The sequence below is a fragment of the Terrapene carolina genome, unplaced genomic scaffold (genome assembly GCF_002925995.2).
Source record: "Terrapene carolina triunguis isolate 2854851 unplaced genomic scaffold, T_m_triunguis-2.0 Scaffold111, whole genome shotgun sequence".
Classification (NCBI taxonomy): Eukaryota; Metazoa; Chordata; order Testudines; family Emydidae; genus Terrapene; species Terrapene triunguis.
Window position 1 is genome coordinate 1830154 of NW_020664462.1, and position 23996 is coordinate 1854149.

At 49.6% G+C, this 23996-nt stretch overlaps 1 protein-coding gene across 1 annotated transcript; it reads right to left on the reverse strand.

The window, feature by feature from the left end:
* Nucleotides 1-2321: 2321 nt before the first annotated feature.
* On the reverse strand, nt 2322-13458 carry LOC113406593 (cathelicidin-2-like). Its single transcript, XM_026652178.2, has 4 exons — nt 13219-13458; nt 9031-9141; nt 4440-4529; nt 2322-3634 (listed from the first exon to the last, which is right to left on the reverse strand). Exons 1-4 carry the CDS (start codon nt 13405-13407, stop codon nt 3515-3517), a joined length of 510 nt encoding a protein of 169 aa, XP_026507963.1. The 5' UTR covers nt 13408-13458; the 3' UTR covers nt 2322-3514.
* Nucleotides 13459-23996: the final 10538 nt, after the last annotated feature.

A 23996-nucleotide genomic window follows, 5' to 3' on the forward strand; every position in this document is an offset into this window, starting at 1 on the left:
CTAGGATAAAAACGCCCAGGGGATATAAACTCTCTGCTCCAGGGCATAAGCCCGACCCTCAGTGGCTGGAGCTAGGATGATACCTCCCCCACAGCCAGCAGGTTATTCCAGAGTTGACCATTAAGGGGTTTCTTCACCTGAAGCACCTGGTGCTGGAGACAAAGACACCATACCACAGGGACCACTGCTGTGGCTCCAGAACAGGGTGGCAAATTCCTATGGCAGCCCTCACTGGGAGCATGTGGGTCTTTGTCCCCCTCGAGTGGCTGGCCCAGATGAGCGTTTTATGCATCAGCTACTGGTGAAGGATTAGTCAAGCAGATGAAGCGATGCTCTTAGAACCAGACTTCCCAGGTTCGGTTCCTGCTCTCGACCCAAGCAGGACAGTTCTGCTACATTCTTAAGAAAGGGGAGACCGAGCACCGCATCTAAAAGGAGATTTCGCCACATTGCACGACGAAACATGCAAGAGCGGGGCCGGTGTAGGGGAAGGCAGAGAGCCACCGTGAAAGCAAACCCTGCCCTTGCAGAGCAGATGCCCGACTCCCAGGAAATGCTCACCAGCTTTTCTCTCTTTCTAGCGTGCTCGTGTCAGGAGGAAGTCCAAATCCAAAAAACGTGGGAAGAAAATCCAAAAGAGTTTTAAGCCAGTGATCCAGAGTCTCCTGGCTGGTATAGGACAAGGCCACCCCCAAGAAGGGAGACCAGGACTAGAGAGCCCAGGGCTGCCGCCACATTGAACCTGACAGCAGCTCTCCATAGCCCCACACTGGAGGAACAAGAGGCCTGAAGAATCACAGCTGACCCTCTTCGGGCAAACTCCTGCCAGTGATAGCTGGGTTGTTAATTCCATGTGGCTCGTTATGCTTGTTACAATAAAGTGTGGTGGCATTTTAATTTGTAATGTATTTGCCGTTGTCTCTACATCCCAGCACCGAGCTGTGGCTTTCCCGTCTGTGCTGGGGAGGGATAGAGGACACACTCAGGTGGGGATTTGAACTTAAGGAAGGCATCTGTCCGTATTAGCAAATGAAAAACACTAGGCAGGATCGGTCTCCATTCCTCATCCTCACCGAGGTTGCTAGGAAAGGAGCTCTCCTGCTGAGCCAAGACCAGTGGAGTTGCCGATTAGACGGGTGCACACACTGCAGCAAAGAAAAACAAGGCCCATTCTCTTTGAACGGGAAAAGACAAGGTGCGTTGGTGAGCGCACACGAGCGTAACCACAGGGGTGTTGGTGAGGGCACAAGTCACCAGGCTGACATTACAGCTGATCACACACACACAACGTAGCCGATATCTTTATTACAACATTACAACGATTATAACAATTATTACAACGATACGTTAAATCAGACAAGACACAGCCGGGGGGCAAATTTTCAACAGCGCCTAGGAGCCCAAGTCTCACAGATTGACACCAAGTCGTAGACTCCTAAGTCTCTTGAAAATGGGACTTAGACACTTTTGAAACTTTTGCCCTGGATCTTCAATATTGGCAGTGATTACATGCTCTGGGGGGAAACGACCGATTATATGCTATGATCAAGGAATGCAATTGATTACGTCTATGTAGGGCCGGGGAGGAACGAGGCTATACTGTACTGGTGCTTATTTCTATAGAGGATCGTGAGATTGCGCAGAAGCAGGCTTAAAAATGACGTTAAACTGAGTGTTTTGCCGAAAAAGGAAAAAGTTACCGGGGAGGGCGGTTCCAAACTGGAGCACTAGGGGGCACTGTTTACTATCGCTCCACACTGACCAGCAGCCCCACTCGGAGCAGGTGCGAGGCCAGAGAAGCTGACCTGGGAACATATGTAGAAAGCAGGGCCGGCTCCAGCATTTCTGCCGTCCCAAGCAAAAAAAAAAAAAAAAGGCCGCGACTGCAATCGCGATCAGCGGCGGCAATTGGGGAAAAAAAAAAAAAAAGCCGCGATTGGTGGCGGCAGTTCAGCGGCAGGTCCTTCGCTCCTAGAGGGAGTGAGGGACCTGCCGCCCCCGAATTGCCGTAGGTGCCGCCCCTCTCCCTTGGCCGCCCCAAGCACCTGCTTGTTAAGCTGGTGCCTGGAGCCGGCCCTGGTAGAAAGTAGCATATGCCGGAGTAGCAGCAAAGTTGTGGGGAAGAGGTTGGGGGAGATTGAGCCCTTCAACATGACTGGAAGCCTTTTCCCCTTTATGGATTAAGCTGTTGGACAGCCAGAGAAGGAGACTCGGGGCAAAGCAAAGCTGGAAAGGGCTGTCAGAGAAGGAGGCCCGGCCATGGGGAGTTACTGGGGCACCAGGAGAAACCATTCCAATAAGACTGAAACGACCCCCTGCTGTGAAGTTCTGCTCATCTCCTCACACACGTATTTCTGGCTCTGTCTATTCCTCTCAGCCTTCCCTTCAGAACAGCTCCATGCAGCACGGCCCTTCCCTGCAGAGCCTCTGGCCCTGCAAGAGTCTGCCTTGCTTTTCCCCTCTGCTTATCATATAGGAGTGGTACCTGGGGAAATCCTTGACTCCCTATTGCCAGCCCCAAGCGTTCCAAAACCATAGCTCAAGGGTCCTGACACTCGTGAGATGGACTTAGCAAATCACGAGGTTTTAAAGCTACTATCCTTGGAGCTCTTTTATTAGCCTTTTGATTTCTGAGCCTCAGGGCACCACGATTTCAAGCTTTTTTCTCCCACCCACAAGGGCTAGAAACCTGCTTTTATAGATTTAAAATGAAAAGCCCAGATTCTCACATCATCACGTGACTCCAGGAGCTGGGTCTGTAAGGAAAGCACCAGCTGTCATGACACTTGCAATGAGACCGCGAGAGTTGGCCAGTAACTGTGGGAGTAACCCATCACCAGGATCCCTACCTTGTGACTAGGGCCGAGCCTTTGGTATGACTGGCGCACCGCACATGAAGCTCCATCTCTTCCCAGCAATCTCATGTGTCACCCCTTTAGTCACGGGCTCAGAATTCAACTAAGGCCAAGGTTTTCAAAAGTGTCTAGCAATTTTGGGGTGTTCCGTTTCACATACCTTAAAACAGGCCTGGCTTTCAGAAGGCAGTTGCTCAGCACCTGCAGAAAATCAGGCCCCGTTAAAGGATCTCAGATTTGGCACCTGAAAATGAAGGCACCAAAATGCCTAAATCTTTGGCAACTCAAGCAAAGGAGGGCCCGTGAGAACGGCTGTCTCTGGAAGGGAACCTGGCAGGGAGCCGGAGGGGATGGATATAACGTGTCTGAGGTCTGCAAGCGAGGGGCAACTCCGCCACACACTTCAGTCCTTGTTGCGGCTTAGCAGAGAATATCAAAACGAAAAGGCTTCCCCTATTTTGCAAGGGCTTTTTGAGGCCTGCCTCTCAGTCATCCCAAAGCAAAGCAAAAAAAAACAGTGAAAGAGACTAGCCAAGAATAACATGGACCCAAAAGCTCTCAAATTATCTGTCGGATGAGATGGTGGCGTGGCAGGAAAGCAAACAGGCCGTTTGAAGACGATGGCAGCAACCTAATTCGACCTCAGGCAGACTGTGCTTTTAGTCTTCGTCTGGTGCTGTCAGGGCCGCGGTAGAGAAAGACGACGTGAAGTACTTTACAGTCACTTTGGGGGCAGTCTGGGCCTTGGGTTTTGGTTTCTTGCTAGGTTTTTTCGGCCGCTGGAATTCAAAAGGATCAGAAGGGTCAATATTTCCCCCCCAAGGTCCAGTTTCTATTTCATAGTCTTCAACCAAACCGTCCATCTACCCAGTTAGCTCATGATTGCCTCCTGCTGGAATGAATGGCAAATAATTCCCCGGGCCCTTGCCCAATCCTGAATGGGTCCTGGATTGAAACCAATTCTATCCCTGGCCTCACCTCTGGGGCTGCAGCCACCTCTCTGAAAACTGGACAGGGTCGTTCATCTTAACCCTGATTCTACCCCCTCCAGCCATGGTCAGAGTGAAGGACGGAGGAACCTATGGTGACTCATTCCTGCATTTCCCTCCCCTCTCGCACCAGAGAAAGGAAGACCCAGTCCCACAGGGACATGCGCTGCCGTCAGAGTTCGTGAGCAACTTCCACCGATGCCCACAGGAGCTGCAGATTGAGGGCAGAATAGGGGTCTCTGTCTTGGGAGCGACTAATATCCAGACACCTGGTGGGCCCACGATGCAGCTACACATCTTTAACATAGGTCAGAGTGGGCCCAGCAGCACCATGCGTAACCATGGGGACTGCCATAGCCTCCTCCGTCTGGTGGCCCCATATGTTTAAAGAAGAGTTTCCATATGGGTTTGTCCAAGGATGAGATGACCAAAAGCCAGCCAAGGAAAACATGGAATGATTCCCTCATTGACCCATGCTGGTTCTGTATCAGTCTCCTCTAGGGACAGTCAAGGGACAACACAAACCGTGGGGGCAGAGTGTACCTGGCTATGTGATCCCAATGGAGCGTGCCTACCTAGACAGGTAACAGCTCACCTGCGGCTGCTGGGTGCATTTCACAGATGTCAAAGGTGCCTCTTGTACGAAGTCAAGAACTGACACATCGGCGGAACAATCCCTTGTTATCTGGGGAGAGAGTGAGAGAGAAGTACTTCTATGAGGGGATCTGGGGAGCCCCATTTCAAAGCTTCATGGAAGTGCAGTTTTGCAATCGTTTTCAACTCAGAGGAAGCCTCCAGTGACAGTAATAAGCATGGTGAATACATACTAAGTAACACTGTAATATAGTGTCAGAGGGGTAGCCGTGTTTGTTGCTTTTTACAGATCCAGACTAAGAGTCCTGTGGCACCTTATAGACTAACAAATGTACTGGAGCATAAGCTTTCATGGGTGAATACGAAGTGGGTATTCACCCACGAAAGCTTATGCTCCAATCCATTTGTTAGTCTATAAGGTGCCACAGGACTCTCTGTTGTTTTTTACTGTAATACAGAACACCCTAACTGAGGTCAGGGCCCCATCGTGCCAAGATCCGGACAGACATATCGCAAAGGCCAGTTCCTGCCCCAAAGAGCAGGCCTCACAAGCTAAGTAAAGAATTATGTCTGAACTAGAAACATTGGCAGTTAAACAGTGAGCTCATCTCTAGAGTTGTGCAAATAACTGATTTGTCAGTTCAGTGGCCGAATCAAAGTTTTTCCTGAGTTGTCCCAAAGCAAATTTTTAAAAAAAAAAATTTGGTGAAATAAAAGAATCAGAAAAATTGCACATCAGGTCAAATGAAGCGTTTTGTTTGAGTTTTTAACCTGGTTTAATAAAAATGAAGTAAAATTCAAACCAAAAGGTGGTTTAGGATCATAAATACAAAATGTTTTGACTTTTTTGGAATTGTTTTTTTCCCCCGACTGACTCCATTTGGTGAATTCGACACAAATTCACAAAAAGTGTTTCACTCGACCCAAATTTGTGTGAATAAAGTTCCTTTAGAAAAACGTTATCCAACTCTGCTGTTCTCAACCTCCGCTCTAGCAGCGTTACCTTACCACTCCACTATTCTACTGAAACAGCTCCAAGCTCTACTTTCCACTATTTCGCTATGTTCACCGTGATCAATAGCGACCATGTCTACCTCAGCTGAAGCAGAGAGAACACCTTGGAATTGGGCCCCTGTTTGGAGGCTGATTTTCCAAGGTTGCTGTGCAGTTGGTTTTATTATCTAAGGAACGTAAATGATCTGACCACAAATGGGACAATGCTGGTTTTTTGTTTATTAAAATGGGAACTATGTTTTTTGGAGTCCTGTACCTCACACTGCTGGAAATGGAGCCTTCTTGCCTGAATTGTTAATTTCTTTGCAACAATATTTAAGATGGATCGAATCATTTTACTCCTTGCAGTAACTGTAGTGATTCGAATGCCTTATAGCTTGGGACAATAGATCCTTTGCAAAGCAACATCTTCTTGAGGCCACTAGAGAGGCTGGAACATCTGGCTTAAACACGTCACTAGTTTTAAGTTCTGTGGCAGGTGTAATTCTCCGGAGATGCCACACAGCCCCCGGCCGGTGTTGTTCTGAGTCAGGTTTGAGTACAGCAGGGGGAGTCAATTATTTTTTGTCATGGTCCAAATTCCTTGGTCAAGGTATAGTCAAGGTCCAGACTCCAGAGAAGAAAATAACAATAATGATTTTGGAGTGGCATTGCCAGCAGATCGAGGGACATGATCATTCCCCTCTATTCAGCATTGGTGAGGCCTCATCTGGAGTACTGTGTCCCGTTTTGGGCCCCACACTACAAGAAGGATGTGGAAAAATTGGAAAGAGTCCAGCAGAGGGCAACAAAAATGATTAGGGGTCTGGAGCACATGACTTATGAGGAGAGGCTGAGGGAACTGGGATTATTTAGTCTGCAGAAGAGAAGAATGAGGGGGGATTTGATAGCTGCTTTCAACTACCTGAAAGGGGGTTCCAAAGAGGATGGATCTAGACTGTTCTCAGTGGGAGCAGATAACAGAACAAGGAGTAATGGTCTCAAGTTGCAGTGAGGGAGGTTTAGGTTGGATATTAGGAAAAACTTTTTCACTAGGAGGGTGGTGAAGCACTGGAATGGGTTACCTAGGGAGGTGGTGGAATCTCCTTCCTTAGAGGTTTTTAAGGTCAGGCTTGACAAAGCCCTGGCTGGGATGATTTAGTTGGTGTTGGTGCTGCTTTGAGCAGGGGGTTGGACTAGATGACCTCCTGAGGTCCCTTCCAACCCTGATATTCTATGATTCTATGGAGTCTGTTCAAAAGCATCTGGTGGTTGAGATTTGGCCTATTGACTACCCCTGGAGCACAGGATCCTAAACAGTCCACAGCTCAAAGATAAAGGGCAGGCAGCTTTGACAGTGAATACACTCCCAGCTCAGCACCACTGTCCATCGAGGATACAAACTACACATGCCCAAAAGAAAGGTTCTGCAGCACGAGTGGATTCAACCGTGTTCCCTAGAAGTGACCACAAAAACAAACAAACAACAAAAAAACCACAACACCTACCGCTGGAACTGGCAACCTTGCAGACACAAGCCAATGATTGAAGAGGGCTGGACACCAATTTCCTCCTTCCTTCGTTGGCGCTATGTGAAGAGGGTCAAGAGAACTGGCTTCTCTTCTGCCACTGCTGGGTTGGGTGACCACAGGCCAGTCACTACCTCTCTCTGTGTCTGTTTGCCCTGCTATCCTTCCTCTGTCTTAGCTCCTTACATTGCAAGCTCTTGGGGGCAGAGACTTACTTTATGTACAGCACCTAGCACACTGGGGCCCCGATCTCGGTTGGGGCCTCTAGACAGCACCATAGTACAAAGAAACTCACCAGCCCTACATTCACTTGCTTACTAAAATAACAGCATGACTAGAGAGTCTGGGGAGGAGACCCTCTTGTGCGTGCAAATAAGAACACAGGCCCTGGAGTGCAAATCATAGAAGGTTAAGGTTGGAAGAGACCTCAGGAAGTCATCTAGTCCAACCCCCTGCTCAAAGCAGGACCAACCCCCAACTAAATCATCCCAGCCAGGGCTTTGTCAAGTCTGACCTTAAAAACCTCTAAGGAAGGAGATTCCACCACCTCCCTAGGTAACCCATTCCAGTGCTTCACCACCCTTCTCGTGATGTGTTCCCATGCCACATCATTCTGCTTGGGTCAAAGCCTGGGTCCACCATCGTGCGGCGGTACCAGCCCCACACACTTCCCCTCTGAGGCTGTTTTACCGAGACATGAAGATGGCACAGGGCCATGCAGAATGCTTTACAGGGGTGTTTTACATACAACAACTGCAGCCACTGGCATGCAAACTCCTCCTAAATCGGGGAGGAGCATCAGGATGTGACATGATGGACGTGGTGAGGCACGAACATCTCGCCGTGACCGGAGCCACGTGAAGCATGGGCAGGTTTGGTTTGCAGGGGGCCGTGCCCAGAGTTTCCCTCTGAATTTCTGATTTGATCAAATGCAGCTGAACCTGCCAAAGTTCCCATCCAACAAAACCCATTGATTGTCCCCGATTCCCGTCATGTGACCCAGGCGCGCTGGACAGCGTGCAGACAAGTAGGAACAGATCCGTGCCCAGTGAAACCCGAAACCGGATGATCTGCCCCTGATTTCATTTCTAGGAGTTTAGCAAAACGCTAGGCGTGATGTAATGCCAGGTCAGCAGGAGTGGCAGATTGGTGTGAAACTCCATGGCTGAGGCTGCACTTACGCCTCCTTTCACCTTCAGAGCTTTCTGAGTTATGGCAACAGCCACAACGATAATGTGTGTGTAAATGTCTAGCTCAGATGAGCAAGAGCGCCCAAACTAGAACAGGGAAAACTGGAACAAAATGAATGGTACAGAGGGGCGATCGGGGGCTTTTGTTCTCCCAGCCCCATGACAGAAAAGCAAGGGCACGTTCAATGACATTTAAAAGGCAGCACAAGGAAATGCATGTTTTTACCCTCACACAACAGCCTGTGGAACTCACTGCCACAAGACATCCCTGAGGCCAAGAGCTTAGCAGGATTCAAAAAAGGGATCAGACATTTGTATGGGTAACGAGGATATCCAGAGCGATAGTATTAAAAACAAACGTGAGTTTTGGAAGGGATATGAACCCTCATGCGTCAGGGCTCAAGCCAATCTCTGCTGGGGGTCAGGAGGACACTTCCACTGGGGGGCATTGTGCACCTTTCTCTGAATCAGCTGGCACCTGCCACTGCTGGAGGCAGGAGACAGGACTAGACAGACCCGGGGTCTGATCCAGGCTGGCAGCTACTATGCTCCTAACGAGAAAGGGGACAGTTTCAACAGACATGCCAAACCCAGGAGAAAAATGCAGAAATTGGGCTTGTTTTTGGCTCAATTGGCTTGGGAGTTGCTGGTTGGCTAGTTTTTGGCTTGTAGCTTCTTCAAGAGGGGAGGAAGAGAGTCAGGGGTACACAGTGGGCCCACCGCAATCCCAGACTGCACACGGGGGATCTAGTCACATGGAGTGTTGGGGTTCTTAGGGATTGGCTTGTTTTGAAATGGGATTAGCTTGATTTTTGGCTTATTGTGAAAGTCACGGGGCTTATTTACCACGTGAAAGTTGGCAACTGTGTTTCACACCTACCCCGTTTGGCCGATATCTGCAGTCCTCGAGGCGGTAGCTAGCCACGCTTTTCCGGCAGTTCGTCTCTTTGATGGTGAAGTTGATGCTGAAGTGCGTGCCCCAGTCAAATTGCTACAGGTACAAGGACAAATCTTTGAATGGCCTCACAAAGCGATGCCTCGTGCACGAGCCAGGGCTCCCCAGGCATCCGCTGCACCCGCTCGCGTCAAGGAAGCCGCTTGCTTTTCGAGGAACATGGCAACCCCACAGGGGGCTTTAAGGAGACCAATAGCTACTTGTGCGCGCATCCGGTTTGCAATCAGGCGTCTATTAGGCACTGATCTCTGGGTGCGTGTCTAATGGTGCACGCTCGTACTATCCTAACACGGTGGTCTTAGGCAAGGGGGTAGCATAGAGACCTGCACCACACACTCCCCTTATTCACCAGCCATCCCTGCTTTACCATCTGGTGCCCTGCCTGACTCCGGTCACAGTGGGTCAAGATGGATGGAATTCCCTCACTGCCAGGGGCATGCACAAGGTGGGGGCAAGCAAGTGCACACGCTCCCCCCAATAATCATCAGCGGCACAGAACTCTCCAGCCATGGGCAGTGGGGGGGGGAGGGGAAGGAGAGCGAGCTCCTTCGACCCCACGTCTTGGTGGGGGAACAGAACGTGCCTGCCCAAAAGGAGTCTCTCTCAAACGCCTCCGCATGCCCCTGTTCACTGCCCCTCCTCCCCCAGCACTTCTTGGCGTCCTTTGGTACATGCTGGGACCTGGGTCAGACCAGGCCACCACAGAGCGACCCAGACTGGTGGAAGACGCTAGGGAGCAGCGGCAAGACATCCACCGAAGGTGAAATTCACCTGGGAGCTGAGCGCCTGCACCGGCATCTGTGCCACTTGGGTCCTGCCCAAACCTATTTTGAGGATTTAAATCGGGGTGGGCCAAACTTTTTGGCCCGAGGGCCACATCTGGGTAAGGAAATTGTATGGTGGGCCATGAATGCTCACGGAATTGGGGTTGGGGTGCGGGAGGGGGTGAGGGCTGTGGCTGGGGGTATGGGCTCCGGAGTGGGGCCAGGAACGAGGAGTTCAGGGTGTGGGAGGGGGCTCCAGACTGGGGCAGGAGGTTGGGGGGGGGGTGAGGGCTCTGGGGTGGGATGGGGATGAGGGGCTTGGGGTGCAGGAGGATGCTCCAGGCTGGGACTAAGGGGTTCAGAAAGCAGGAGAGGGGCAGGGGGTTGGGGCACAGGGGGAGGCTCAGGGTGTAGGCTCCAGGTGGTGCTTGCTTCAAGTAGCTCCCAGAAGCATGTACCCCCTCCGGCTCCTATGCAGAGGCGCGGCCAGGCGGCAGGCACTGCCCCACAGCTCCCATTGGCCGCGGTTCCTGGCCAATGGGAGCTGTGGGGGCAGTGTGTGGCGCTCCCTGGCTGCCCCTCCATGTAGGAACCAGAGGGGGGGCTATGCTGCTGCTTACAGGAGCCGCACAGAGCTCGAGGGCTGGATTAAAACATCTGAAGGGCCGGATGCAGCCCGTAGTTTGCCCACCCCTGATTTAAATGGTGCATAGGTCTCTGCCCCGGGGGAACTTCAGCCAGCAGCAGGAGGGGCACATGCAGGCAAGGGGGATTGTTGTGGGGATGGAGAGATGGGGAAAGAAACAGATGGCACCTGGCTCATCCTGATCCACATAGGGCCCTGCCAAAACTGGGACTGGCCCTAGCTGGGAGTGTAAATGCTCCCATCCTCCAGTGGCTGGGGGTTGAGTTACTTGGGTTTCCTCCGGTAAAATAACCCTTGGTCAAATAACATTCAAGACAGGTGTAACAGAGATTTCACCGCTGAAGGAGGCCGTCCCCCTGCCCACACGTTATAATTTCTCCTCTCATTCCCAGCTCTGCCGTCCCCTCCCCCCAGCCGGTTCTGCAGCAGCCCACGGGTAGGCGTGACCAGCAAAAAGGGACACTGGCAGAGGCTGACCTGGCCCAAAAGGAGACGTAAGCAAACGTTTGGCACTTCCAAGCAGCTCTGTTTACACTGGCAGCCGGGCCTGGAAGTCAGGAGTCCTGGATCCAGCCCCAGCCCCTTCCCTCATTCGGTGACTGAGGCTGATTCACGTCAGGGCCTTGGTTTATGCATTTGTAAAATAGGGATGGTACATAGAGGAGTCAGACAGGCAGTAAAGTTCTGTGCTGAAGAGCGTCTATGTGACAACGCCAGCTCCCTCCCCTGTTCAGAGTCACCGCTGCTGAGACGGAAATGCCTCTTCCTTACTCCTGCTAGCCTTGCAGAGGGGACATGGCTAAGGGGGGAGGGAGCTGCAGTCTGCTCCTCCTCAGAGAGGTCTCGGGATGCACAAGGTCCACTCGGCCACATCTGGGCAAGCCTTTTGGAGCCCACGGGGCTTCAGCGGGTGGCACGGAGGGCCAGACGGTGGCTTACGGCATCGGTGTTACAGGTCACACGGAAGAAAGCAAGCAGCCAGCTTGACTCTCAGAACTCAGGGAGATGGATTTTTCTCTCTTTTGTAAAGAGAACACTCCAACCAGTAGGGGGCGGGGCGGGGCGTTCTGAATCGAAGCGATAAGGAGAGGCAGCAGCAATCGAGAGGGCCAATTATGTCTTATCTCAATTAGCTGGGATCAATTAAGTGGGGGAAGAATCACAAGTAAACCAGAGTGAGTTATTTTAGCAGGAACCACTGCTTAGGCTTCCAGGGTGAAGTACTGTTCTCTGTTGGAAATGAGCTATTATCTTAATTAACCTCACTGTGTAGCTAACCTCCATTTGTGAAATAAACAGAACTCTGAATTGGTAAAACCAGCGCTCTGGAACATAGACCCCACCGTTCTACGTTCCCTTGTCAGTTTCCATCCTCTGTAAGCCCTGAGTTTGGAGGAAAAGTTCTTCAGAGGTTTAGTTAGATCTTGAGCAATCCTCTTGTGCAATCTTTCTTTACAGTTGATGGAATGTGCTGGCTATTTTCCCTCCCGTCCTTTCTGGCTTACAGGCCCGTAGCTCGCGGACACTTTCTCTATTCCTGTCACTTCCCCTTGTTTGCCTTACTATGCTCTCTGGCTGTTTTGGTTTGGTCATTTTCTTCCTTTTGCTACAGCTCCCTTCCCCACCACTGGCTCCCCACATACTGTGTCCCTTCTTTTCGGGTGCCAGTTGTTGCCTTGCTTGCTATTGGCCTCTCCCCCACCCAGCTCTGGGCAGTTTCCCTCCAGACTCCACCAGCTGTTTCCGCAGCTCTGTTGGGGAGGGGGGTGTGAGAGAGAGAGAGAGAGAGAGCTGCTGCCTGCTCTCCCCTGCTCGGGTTGATCCCCACCCTGCCTCAATACAAAAAAAAAAAAAAAAAAAAAAAGACATTCCAAGAGTCAAGCACATCCCACTTCAATGGCTCCAGAAACTTTGGAGCTCTCTAGGACCCCCTGCCCCAGAGCAGCTGTTTTGGGGTCCCCATTTAAAAAAAAAATCCATTCTGACCACCAGGAGGCTGCTTCGGAGCAGCCAACTTGCGCGGTTCCCATGGCTCGTTCGACCCACCAGCCTCCAGCACACTTGGGGATTTGCAGCCCCCTTGATCTGGAGTCCAGGAGAGAGCGAATGCAGAGCCCTGCAGAATCCTCTGCACAGCCCCTCTTCCCAGCAAAGCCACACTGAACTGGTTTGTCCAGCGCTCTGCAAGCCCCCGGGCTAGAGGAGAAGGGCAGCCTAGTTTCCTAGGAGAGGAGGAGTTAGTCTCCAGGGGAAAGTTGCACCAGTTTAAAGTGAATTTTGAAACCAATTTGGTAAAAGTGGTGCAAACCCACACGGAGACATTTCCATTTCAAGGTGGCTTATTTCCATTTAGATTAAATCCCTTTCCGATCTACTTAAAGCTACACTGAAATAAGTGCCCCCCATCCTGGCTTAAATTCACACCTTCCGTTAAACCAGTTCAACTCCCATGTAGACCAGCTTTGCCCATGGGGAGAACTCAGCAGGAAATCTGGCTTTATATAGGACTTGATTTATAGGCTTGCCTATATCGCACTCCTCATTGTACCTTCAGCACTTACAGTCCTGCCTCAGTTCTGTTCCTGGTGTTCTTCCTGCTATTATACATATACTTTAAAAGCCTCCCCCCCCACACGTCCCCCCCCTTCACTATGGGCTAACGTCTATGGGGAAAAGCAGAATCCAAAACCAATGAGTTCTTACTGTTTTGTGGAAGCTTTTGAGCTTGAACAGCCTGAACACTGCCTGCGTTCCCGTTTCTTGATTATAGGCCTCGACCGCAGAACGAGCCACATCTCGGGGGGACAGCAGCTGAGCCTCCAAAAGGGAACTGGCAGTAACGGGCACCCCGAGAGACGCCAGCAGGGCCACCAGGAACAGCACCACCGCCATGGCAGCTGCCGCTTCACTGACTCCGGTGGGGGGGAAATACGCCGACGCAGCACTTTATTCCCAGAGTGAAAGACAACAAGGCTCATGGGTCAGCGTCCCTGAACTCACTGCATCAAACTTGGCAAGACGCGCCCCTTTCAAAAACAAACCTGAGCCTTCGCGGCGCTCTCCCAGCTAGGTTTCAGGATGGTGCAACATATTTAAAGGGGACTGATGCCGACTTCTTGGAATCCTAACTCTAATCGGCGATTGCTCAGGATCAGAGCCCAGGAGCACTTAAACAGGGGTATTTATGCAGCTGGAAATAATTCTGGCCTTGGCGAAAGATAAACAAAACGCAGCCAAACCCTTCGAGGTTTGTTGACGTGCAGCGAAGTTTGTGGGGCTCCCTTTTTCTCCCCCCAGAGAGAGAAGGTTCCCAGCTGGCCAAAAGCAGACTGGCCGGGAGGCACTGGAAACTCAGACCTTCGGGTGAAGTCATTCCTGTACTGACAGAGAGACTAACCAGGCTTTAGGCAGATTAATATTCGGCTGGAAGGGCTGAGTAGAAGGGAGGAGCTTCGTCTCCGTTGGTCCAAGAGTCAGAACCCATAAAGCTGCGCTGAGTGACGGCCAAAGTTGCCTGGCAATCATGGGAGAGAAAACTTTGTAAGGGGTTTAGAGAAGCAGGTGACGTTTTTGAAGGCACTGAAGCCGCCATGGAACATCCCACCTGGAGCCAAAACCACCTTCGCTAGCTAATGAGGTAGTGTGGGTTAGTGGACGGACCATAGGGCTGGGAGCCTGTAGTTCCGCCACTCAGTTGCTGTGGGGCCAGGAATAGGCCCCATAATCTCACTGTGCCTATTCTCCTGTCTTTAAAAACCGAGATCATGCTGACCAGTCTCTGCTGTGGGTGGGTTCGTTAGTTAATGATTGCACGGGCCATTGGAGATGCAAGCGCTACAAGAACCTGTTGCAAAGCAAATTGGCTTCAGTCGTCTTTGAATCAGGCTCCAGAAGAGCTGAGAGGTGCTAGATATTACTCTGAGTACTCCAGCATACACAGCCAGGCCGGGGAAAGCTCCACAGGGCTAGGAGATCAGGACAGCTGAGGTGGTCACCAATGCGTGTCATTTTTTGACCTTGCACCAAAAGGTTCAAAGACTAAGTAGAGCATCCAAAGGGAGGGCTGATCCAGAGCACTGCCCGAACCCTCTTATCAAAGTCACGTCTACAACGCACCCAGAATCAGTGCACCCGACCGGCCCATTCCTCGGGGACGCCGCACAATCTGTGCGCTTGAAATAGAGAATCCCAGCAGTGTAGGACTGGAAGGGACCTCAGTAGGTCATCTAGTCCAGTCCCCTACACTTAAGGCAGGACTAAGACCATTCCTGATAGATGTTTAACTTGTTTTTTCCAATGATCATCACCTGCCTCTAAATTACAACAATTCACTGAGCAAGTTTGTTCCATCCCCCCCGTTCCTCGCAGCAAAATCCCCCAAGATCCATTGTGGTGAGATCACTGGTTTCCTATTGTTCATCACCTGCTTCAAAAGGAATAGCACCTCCACCTTGTCTTGGTCCTGAAGAAGGGAGTCAGCAGTTAACACTAGTGATGAGGTACGTGGGTTATGTAGGGACTTCAGACATTTTAGCCCTTGCCCTTCTCCTACCACCAGCTACTTGGCTGTCACACGCCCCAACGCTCTCCTAAATGCTTCAACTCCGGAATGGCCACGGACTGAAAGCCTGGACTGCTGGGATTATTTTAGATGCAGGAGGCGCTTTACAACAGCAACGGGCTCCTCCTCCTCAGCCTGCGAAGGACAAGGAAGGTCCTCCCTATCATACATGGACACTCCTAGGGGCCACCGAATGAAATTAATGGGCAGCAGGTTTAAAACAAATAAAAGGAAGTTCTTCTTCACACAGAGCACAGTCAACTTGTGGAACTCCTTGCCTGAGGAGGTTGTGAAGGCTAGGACTAGAACAGGGTTTAAAAGAGAACTGGATACATTCATGGAGGTTAATTCCATTAATGGCTATTAGCCAGGATGGATAAGGAATGGTGTCCCTAGCCTCTGTTTGTCAGAGGGTGGAGATGGATGGCAGGAGAGAGATCACTTGATCATTACCTGTTAGGTTCACTCCCTCTGGGGCACCTGGCATTGGCCACTGTCAGCAGACAGGATACTGGGCTAGATGGACCCAGTACGGCCGTTCTTATGTATGTTCTTATTTGCACACAGGGGTGCTTTATGGAAGTCTCTGAGCTCTAGATTTTCACCCTGGGGGACAAATGGCACGAAGCGTCTACGGTGCCTCTTCCGACAAATGGAAACAGAGTGCAACAAGAGAAAAAGTGCAGATAGTTCCGGGAAGGGGAACATATGCACGGCCTTTTCAATTCAGTTCTCATTCCAGGCACTAGGCCCACTGAACAACTCTGGACTAAGCTAGTGCAGAGGTTCCCAACCTTTTTTCTTATTGCGTACCCTTCCAGATATACCAGCTGCCCGCATACCCTCACCCTTCTCATCACGGATACTTTGTATGATACTTAACACTACCTGTCTTTAGCCATCTGTCCACACTTCGTGGTTACGTACAGTTATAGTTACAGTGCCACGTATACCACCAAAAAACCCCCTAAGTTCTGAGTTCTTTCAGACTGGACAGTTGCACGGCAACTGAACCCGCCCTGTATGGTGATTGGAGGGGATTGCTCTGTACACCAGCATCTCTGTATCTGTGTTCTCACTGGTACATCTTGAAGTAAATTAGCTGCCGTAATTGTATATAACAAATTCCCAAAATTTTAAAGCTTCCACTGAGTAATCTATTAGGAAAATGAAATAAATACATAAAATCCACCTTTACACAATTTCTCCCGTATACTCTCATACCCAGTTTGGGAACCGCTGAGCTAGTGTAAGCCCACTGATTTTGGCCGTGAATTTGGCCCCACTGTTTTCCTCCTCAGACTTTTCTGGAGGAGGGCCTAACGAATCCACTGGTCTATTTTATCATCATATCCTGTTGGTTTGCACTAGAAGCCTTCAGAGGGGCAGGAAGTTAACGAAGCCTGGTCTGAAATCCACATCCAGATACAGCAGCACACTTTCGCATGAGGATGGACTGGATGTTGGAGAACTTCCATACCATGACTTTGGTGGGGGAGGCAGGAGGAAGGGATAAGGTGGGAACATGAATCAGTTCAAGGGAAAGGGATCGGCTGGATTTTAAGTTTGCGATTACACCTTGCTTCACAAGGGTGATGGGATTAATATGACTGGGTGGAGCAGAGCACGGAAGAAGCTTCTACCAGGGAGAGAAGCTTCCCCAATGTAGTTCAGTACCATCTGCAATTGCAGGATGGGTTCCTCCTCAGCCCCAGGCTCTGCCATTTCACTTTACTCCTACAGCAAAGGAGGAGTATTCCCCATCACAGAGCAAAGACTGGGACACAACTGTGCTGGTAATGGTATTGGGGTGTGTGGTGCTATACAGGAATATGGACTATGAGGAGAGAAACTCACCTCATACACCAAGCAGGATCTGACCCCGGGTCTCCACTGGTAAAATGCCAACGCACAAACTCCCATCCCCTGCCTAAATAGTTGTTTTGTTTGCCCCCTCCCACCTACCTACCTACCTTCCTGACACACAACACAAGATCTTCCAACCCCCACCACATTGTACAAGTCCAGGTCTCCCCTTGGAAGGCAATTTCTCGAACTACATCCCTGTGTGCTTCCAAATTAAAGTTAAAATCATAGAATATCAGAGTTGGAAGGGACCTCAGGAGGTCATCTAGTCCAACCCCCTGCTCAAAGCAGGACCAATCCCCAGACAGATTTTTGCCCCAGATCCCTAAATGGCCCCCTCAAGAATTGAACTCACAACCCTGGGTTTAGCAGGCCAATGCTCAAACCACTGAACTATCCCTCCCGCTCATGCCAGCTAAACCAGTTTCTAACTTAGGTCAGGCAGTATAGATGGGGCCAAGCCAAATGGGAACCACCGTTCAGTCTAGGGTTTTAAACACCATTCTAAAGCCATCTGGCTGCCCCAGCATTGTGAACTGCCTTAGCTGGAGCCATGTTTAAAGACCAACTCTTAAGTGCTTAATCCTAGACAAGGCCACAGCTTGGGCTGCGCTCAGGTTTAATATACATCCCCCCACACTGAGATCAGGGTTAATATATTCGTCACTTCTGGGTGGAAAACCTCCTCCTGTCCAGGTGATCGCTAAGGCCGAGCATGTTTCATGACTAAGATGACACTTGCAATCTAGATACGCAGAACTGTCCTATACAACAGCTGGACATCACAAGGAGTCGGATAGACAATACATTTCTACCGTTTTTTAATATAAAAAAAGGATGAAGTTACCATAAAAGTGCCCTTTTCACATACACACAATAGAGAACACGATTAGCCAAGCGGGAGAGGAATTGGATCTTTGTGCACCAAAAAATACAATCAAGGCAATTCACATTTCTATCGCTCTGCCACGCGATGACAATAAATAGAAGCTGCAGAACCAGGAGTGGGATGTGTTTTTTGTTTTGGTTGTTTTTTAAAGCAAATTTAAAAATTATAAAAAGTTTTGGTTTTCTTTAAATTAAAGTCATGATTATAGTACAATGCACTGAAACAAAAGGGATGTACAAGGTGAAAATGGCACCATTCCCACTCAGTTTATGTCCCACTGGCTTCCTTAATGTTCATTTTCCAGAATCAAACATTTTTAAGTTCTCCCCATCGCACAGAGAATTTCCTCTGGTATCGAAGGACCCAGCTACAAAGGCCTGTTGGAGAATCACGGGCTCAGTACTTGTCCGCATAGATAGTACCAAACTATGCTTCAGCCATCTTACCAAACTGTGTTACAGTCAACACGGCATTAGACTGGCCGTCAGACAATCGAGGCGCTATTCATGGCTTTGTTACTGACTGTATGACGGTGGGAAAGTCACTCAGATTGTAAGCTCTTGGGGACAGAGGCCAGCTATTACTCCATGCACAAAAAGGTCAAACAAGAACAGGGCTGCAAGGCAGTATTGTAAGATCAGGGCAGGAACAGTTAGGTAATGTGATTTACGTACGTTTTGGTCCAATCAGCAGAGCTAAGAACCAAGTGATGTCATAATGTGGTCAGGCAGCATAACACCACTGATCGCCAGACCCTGTTCAATTACATGTGCAGACCCGCTAGCATCAGAGCAACTTGTGTAGAAGAGGGATGTGCTGACATACACCTTCAAACTCGTTCTCAGAGCTTGCAGATCAGCAAGGCGCGAATGGCCATCTTAACGCAATTCACAGACCGATGCTTAGACTGAACATTCTTTCCCTCTCCCACTACGGAGAGTGGCCACAAGTTTCTGCACCGTGCCACCACTGCCAGTGATAGCGGGAGCACTAGCGTAGACAGGCCACTCACCTTGTTAACACTGGATTGGCCGGACACCCTGCTCTGAGCAGGTTTCATTGACATGGTAAAGATGTTGGCAGCTGGTCTACACTAGCTCTTCTCACCACCACTAGCACTGGTGTGATGGCGCCAGAGGAAGGTTTTCGGAACGAGCTCAGCGTAGACACCGGCTCGACAGTGGGTGGAAGTCCAGGAGGCCCATCACCCATGACTGGGACCATCTTGGAAGGTTTATATTCCCTCCACAGCTGGGTCCTGCAACGAGAGGCTAAGAAAACCATAGCCCCGCCATCCAACGTGTATTTAAGATGGTAATTTCCTCCGTTTCTTAAGGCTCACTAACATTCCACCTGTAATACTGGTACGGATCGCCATAAAGTTTGGGACCATCATGGTGATGTAGACAACTGTCCTATGGAGGAATGTGCCAATCCTGTGCCTCAATAAGCTGTTTAAAGTGAATAACATGACCCCGAAAGCTGTATTTATGCTGTCAGATACAGTCACAGCAGCTGCCCTAGAAAACCACCTTCATCCGTACACATACCCTCAGGGTGGGACAACAGGCGGGGAGGGGAGGGATAGGTTTCTATAGCAAAGGAGGTTGGCTGATTTGACACTGTACAAAATCCTTGGTAGGAATAATTCCGCTTACCCCCTCTGTTATTGCACATCAGAGCTAATGTGCATCGTCCATTTGAGCAGCCCAGCCTTGTCCGCTAGACAAGAGAAATACGCTGTGTCTTAAATGCAGGTCTGCTAAGTACAGAAGGCATCCCAACCCATAGACCCTTCTCTAGCTGGGGCTCATTCTCAAGATGTGTCGCTAAGGCCTTCGCTTTCAAAGGTAGCCGCAACTTTCAGGTTTCCAAACTTGAGGTGCCTAGGGACTGATCCTCAGAGGTGAGGACAACATGCCACTCCCCCTGATTTCAGTGGGAACAGCAAGTCCTCAGCACTTGCCAAAAAACAGGCCCTGGATGTTTCATGCTTGAAAATATAGGCTTTAACGGGGCAGGTGTGTAACAATGCACCTCTCCCCTCCCCCCCAATACACACACATCCTGATAGACGAATGGCAAACGAGACCTTTAAAGTTTCCCTAACAGAGAGGAACTCATTCAAACAAACTCAATTCTTCCTTGTAAACTCTCATGAGAGCAGCTCATCTGCCACCTAAAACATGCACAAAGACTAGGATCATACTCGCCTTCAAAGAACAAGGTAACCTTGGTTCTCATTTCTCTTTGGTTCAGGAACACGGAACCACCATTCACATAGAAGAGTCTCAAGCGTGGGGAGCAGACGGACATACCACAAGGAGAATCCTTAGAAGGCTTCTTTTCCACTATAGCCTTAGGGGATGTGGCCGGCTAGGTGGAAACAAGGCCCAGATCCCCTCTTCTCCCATCTGGTCTGCAGAGCTTTGGAACCAGGCAGGAAGGCCAGGTAGTGGCTGCAGATGGGACTCATCTTGCTAGGTCCGGCAGACACTCAGAAGAAAGGATTGGGTAGTGGTGTCGGGGGGAAGATGCTAGGCTAAGACATTGCTGAACCCAGAGCAGGGAGACTGCATATTGGAGACCACTTTTTGGACCCTGTTTATACCTCGGAAGAGCAGGAGGCATTAGACACTTAATTTCTCCTTTGGGAATGGGCGACTTGCACTACTGGGGAACAAAAGTCCCCCTCCAATACCGCACAAGAGATGGGACCTGCAACACCTCTGCCACAGGCACCAGGCAGAATGCATGGTACGTGTGGGTACTTCACTAATGGTGTCAGAGCCGACCCTGCCAGCCACGTGCTCTCATGCCTGTTGAAAGCTGAAGCTGGAGAACTAAGCTGACTCAGTTATTTGCAGTAGCTCAAGGCAGCTGGCGTGGATAGAGAAGAACATAAAAGATTTGTCAAATCAGATCCGATCAATAGCCAATCAAGCCCAGTATCCCACCTCCTGCTGTGGCCATTAAAATTTAGACATAAAATACTTTGATCAGGGTCAATCGTTGCCAAAAACAGAGCCCTCGGTCACCCATCTAGTCTCATCATTTTAGCAGTTAACATTCACCCAACCTTCAATAGCTCAAGAAACCCTAATCAGATCATGTATACAAAAAGAATGAGTCAAAAGGACTGGCTTAGTCTTCTGTCATGGCGCATGGATGTACACCCAGGTAAGCTTGTGTTGGCAAGGATCGAGAACGTCAGAGGAAAGGTGGCATTTACTATCCTTTCCAAGAGTTGTTACAACTGGACACAGTTATCACATTAACAGATCTCCCAACTTCTTTGAAGCAAACCCCTTCCCACCAGCTGCTCTGAGACCTGGAGCAAAATATGCATTAGCTTGGCTGAATTCATAATCTTGATGCCTGTCAGCTGTGACGCTAACCAACCATGACAGGTTTTAGATTAATCCAATAAAGAAAAAAGCGAAGAGCCAGATTCTCAAATACTGGTTATCAGATAACAGTGAAAAAGCCCCCGCTGTCTTATACAATTAGCCTAGCATAAATACTGCCATATGCTTTTCTGCATTGTAACAGTCCTTCTGTTAATGAACATATCCGACTGCCAAAGAGGAAGCAAAAAGCACTTTGTAAAACAGAAGGCAAGTACAAGTGGACTACGCCAGCAGGAAATCGTGAGGTCGTGCGAGCCGTGCTTTAGAACTCCCCAACCCAGCTGTCTGGGCCTTGTTTTGGGGAGGTACCACCACTGTAAGAAGTGTGCTAAAAGCCTAGAGAAAACGCTCAGCAAGTTCTGTAACACTGTGCTGCCATGTCAGGCTCTAGGAAGAACCTAGTCAAAGAATTTGAGTGGCCCGAATGTTTCCAACCTATCAGAAGCTTAGAGTTGATTTTGCAACTTCATCCCTCCCAGGCTGTCACAGGCACACCCCATCCATATGGCTTTTTAGTTGTTTGGATAACTGATTAGAATATTAAATTTGTAAATACTATTCATTTTCCATTAGTAACCTATCAGCGAGAGACCTAACTCTGCACTCTTCCATGCCAGCTAATGGGCCAACAGCCTCCTAACCACTATATGCCCATATATACCCAAATATGGACTCTTCTACCAGCTCCTCCACATTTGGAGGGATCACACCCTGACCATGGGCATGGAGGTTGTGAGAGAAGTAAGGAATGGAGCTCAGGGGATCGGAGAATGTGCAGCAGTTCAAGTACGCTCGGAGCCAGATTCTCAGCTGGTGTAAATGCGCCCTGCTCTACGGACTTCAATGCTTTGATCAATAGCTCTTCTACACGTATTTTGGACAGAATGGTGACCAGACAGGCTACCTAACAGTTAGGCCTGACAAGTTCAGGGCTGTGCATTTCCCTTGCAGCAGTTGGTGCTATCCCAGACACCAGGCCAGAGGGACGGCACTCCTTCCACAGCTTTTGGGGCTAGGGAGACCCTCAACTGTAGAAGGCCAAGAAACAAACGTGAACTCAAGTCTTGGCGAGAAGAGGAAGAGCTGATTTTCAAGGACTTCGCTTTACAGCTGTATTATTGTAATTTCATTCTGCTGTGGATTTGGGAATCTTAAAACAGGCTGTTTCCCCTTCCTCGCCCCTTGTAACAGTGACCCGAAAAAGGAAGCAGTATGATCTAGTGGCTAGGGCACTGTTCTAGGAGTCAAGAGACCTGGGAGTCAATTCCTGGCTCTGACACGGACTGGCTGTGTGACCTTGTGGACTCTGTGCCTCAGTTAACCCTCTCACCATTTAGACTGGAAACTCTCTGAGACAGGGACTTTTACCAGACAACTGTCCAGCACCCAGCACGGGGGCCCTGATCCTGGCTGTTAACTGTAATACAAATACATTGTGAAGAGAGGATGCTGCCCACTTTGTGGGGAATAAGGTTATAAGATACTGAAACTGCTGGATGCACGCTGCATAACCTGTGTCCGAAGAGGTGGGAATGCAGGCAGCCAGAGACCCCCTAGCAACATTTCCCGCCCCATCCTCCAAAGTGATCTCTTTGCTACCGCTTGTTGGTTCAGCTAGCCAGGAAGTGAACTTGAATATGAGTCCTTAACTGTCCCTAAATCACAGTTGTAGTGGATGAGGATTCCTGCAACCCTATGGCATTAAAGACATTACTAAAGATGTGTTCGGAACACTTACTATCCAGATCTCTCCTGGTCTAGCTAACCCTGAGAACTGCTCTGAACAGGTTAGGAATCTGTTCTCTGCAAACAGATCTAACAGGCATAAGATTGACTCAGAAAATGCACAAAGCTTCCCTAATTAGCAAACAGGCTGCTGGAGTAACCATTAGCCCACCAGCTGTTTATGGGCATGAAACAGGGTTTGGTCAGGCAATTCCCAGTCAACTAGAACCACGTATCTCATCATCGGCATTCCAATCTCCCTGCCAAGTGAACTCATGGAATGACCATTATGGGAGGCATTCAAGGCAAGGCTAATGGAGATGGCTCGAGAAACTATGAGAACTAACCCAACGCGATTCAACATTAGCCAAAACACGAGTTGTCTAATTCCTCTAGGACTCCCTTGTTCAGTATATCTAATTCATTCCTGACAAGGCACATTCATCTACTCATTATGGAACAAGCAGATCTACCCCAAGTAGGTCCAGTGGAACTCTAGAACTGCACCTATCAATCATTCTGCATATAGGGTGGCAGTAAAGTTCATCCTTTCGCAAAGAAAGAGTCACAAGGGTAAATGCAGTTTTGAAAAAGTTCTCCTCCTCCACTGCCCTTGGGTAACTTTTGATGGGCCTGCAGGATATTTACATACTCAGTGATGCAAATACATTCTCGCTGAGGGGAACAATTTGGGATGATGGATTAATATATGGGCAGGGGACAAACAATCCTCTCCCCTAGGAGAGCAACCCCATGACTATCACCATGGTTGCTCTACGGAAGCGGGCACCAAATGACTCGACAGCTGCTGAGCCTTGCTGTATCAATGCAATGCCCATGCTAAGAAAGACACAGAAACAAGTCCACGGGCCCCTAAAGAAATCTGCTCAATCAGACCCCTGCTAATGAGGCTTGGCTGAGAGTGGAAAACACACGTTGGGAAGATGAATAGGACAGAAAGAAATTGCTGATTCCTTCCTTGCTCCACACTTTACTTTCAAATGCAAATAAACCTAACCCCCCCCCCCCC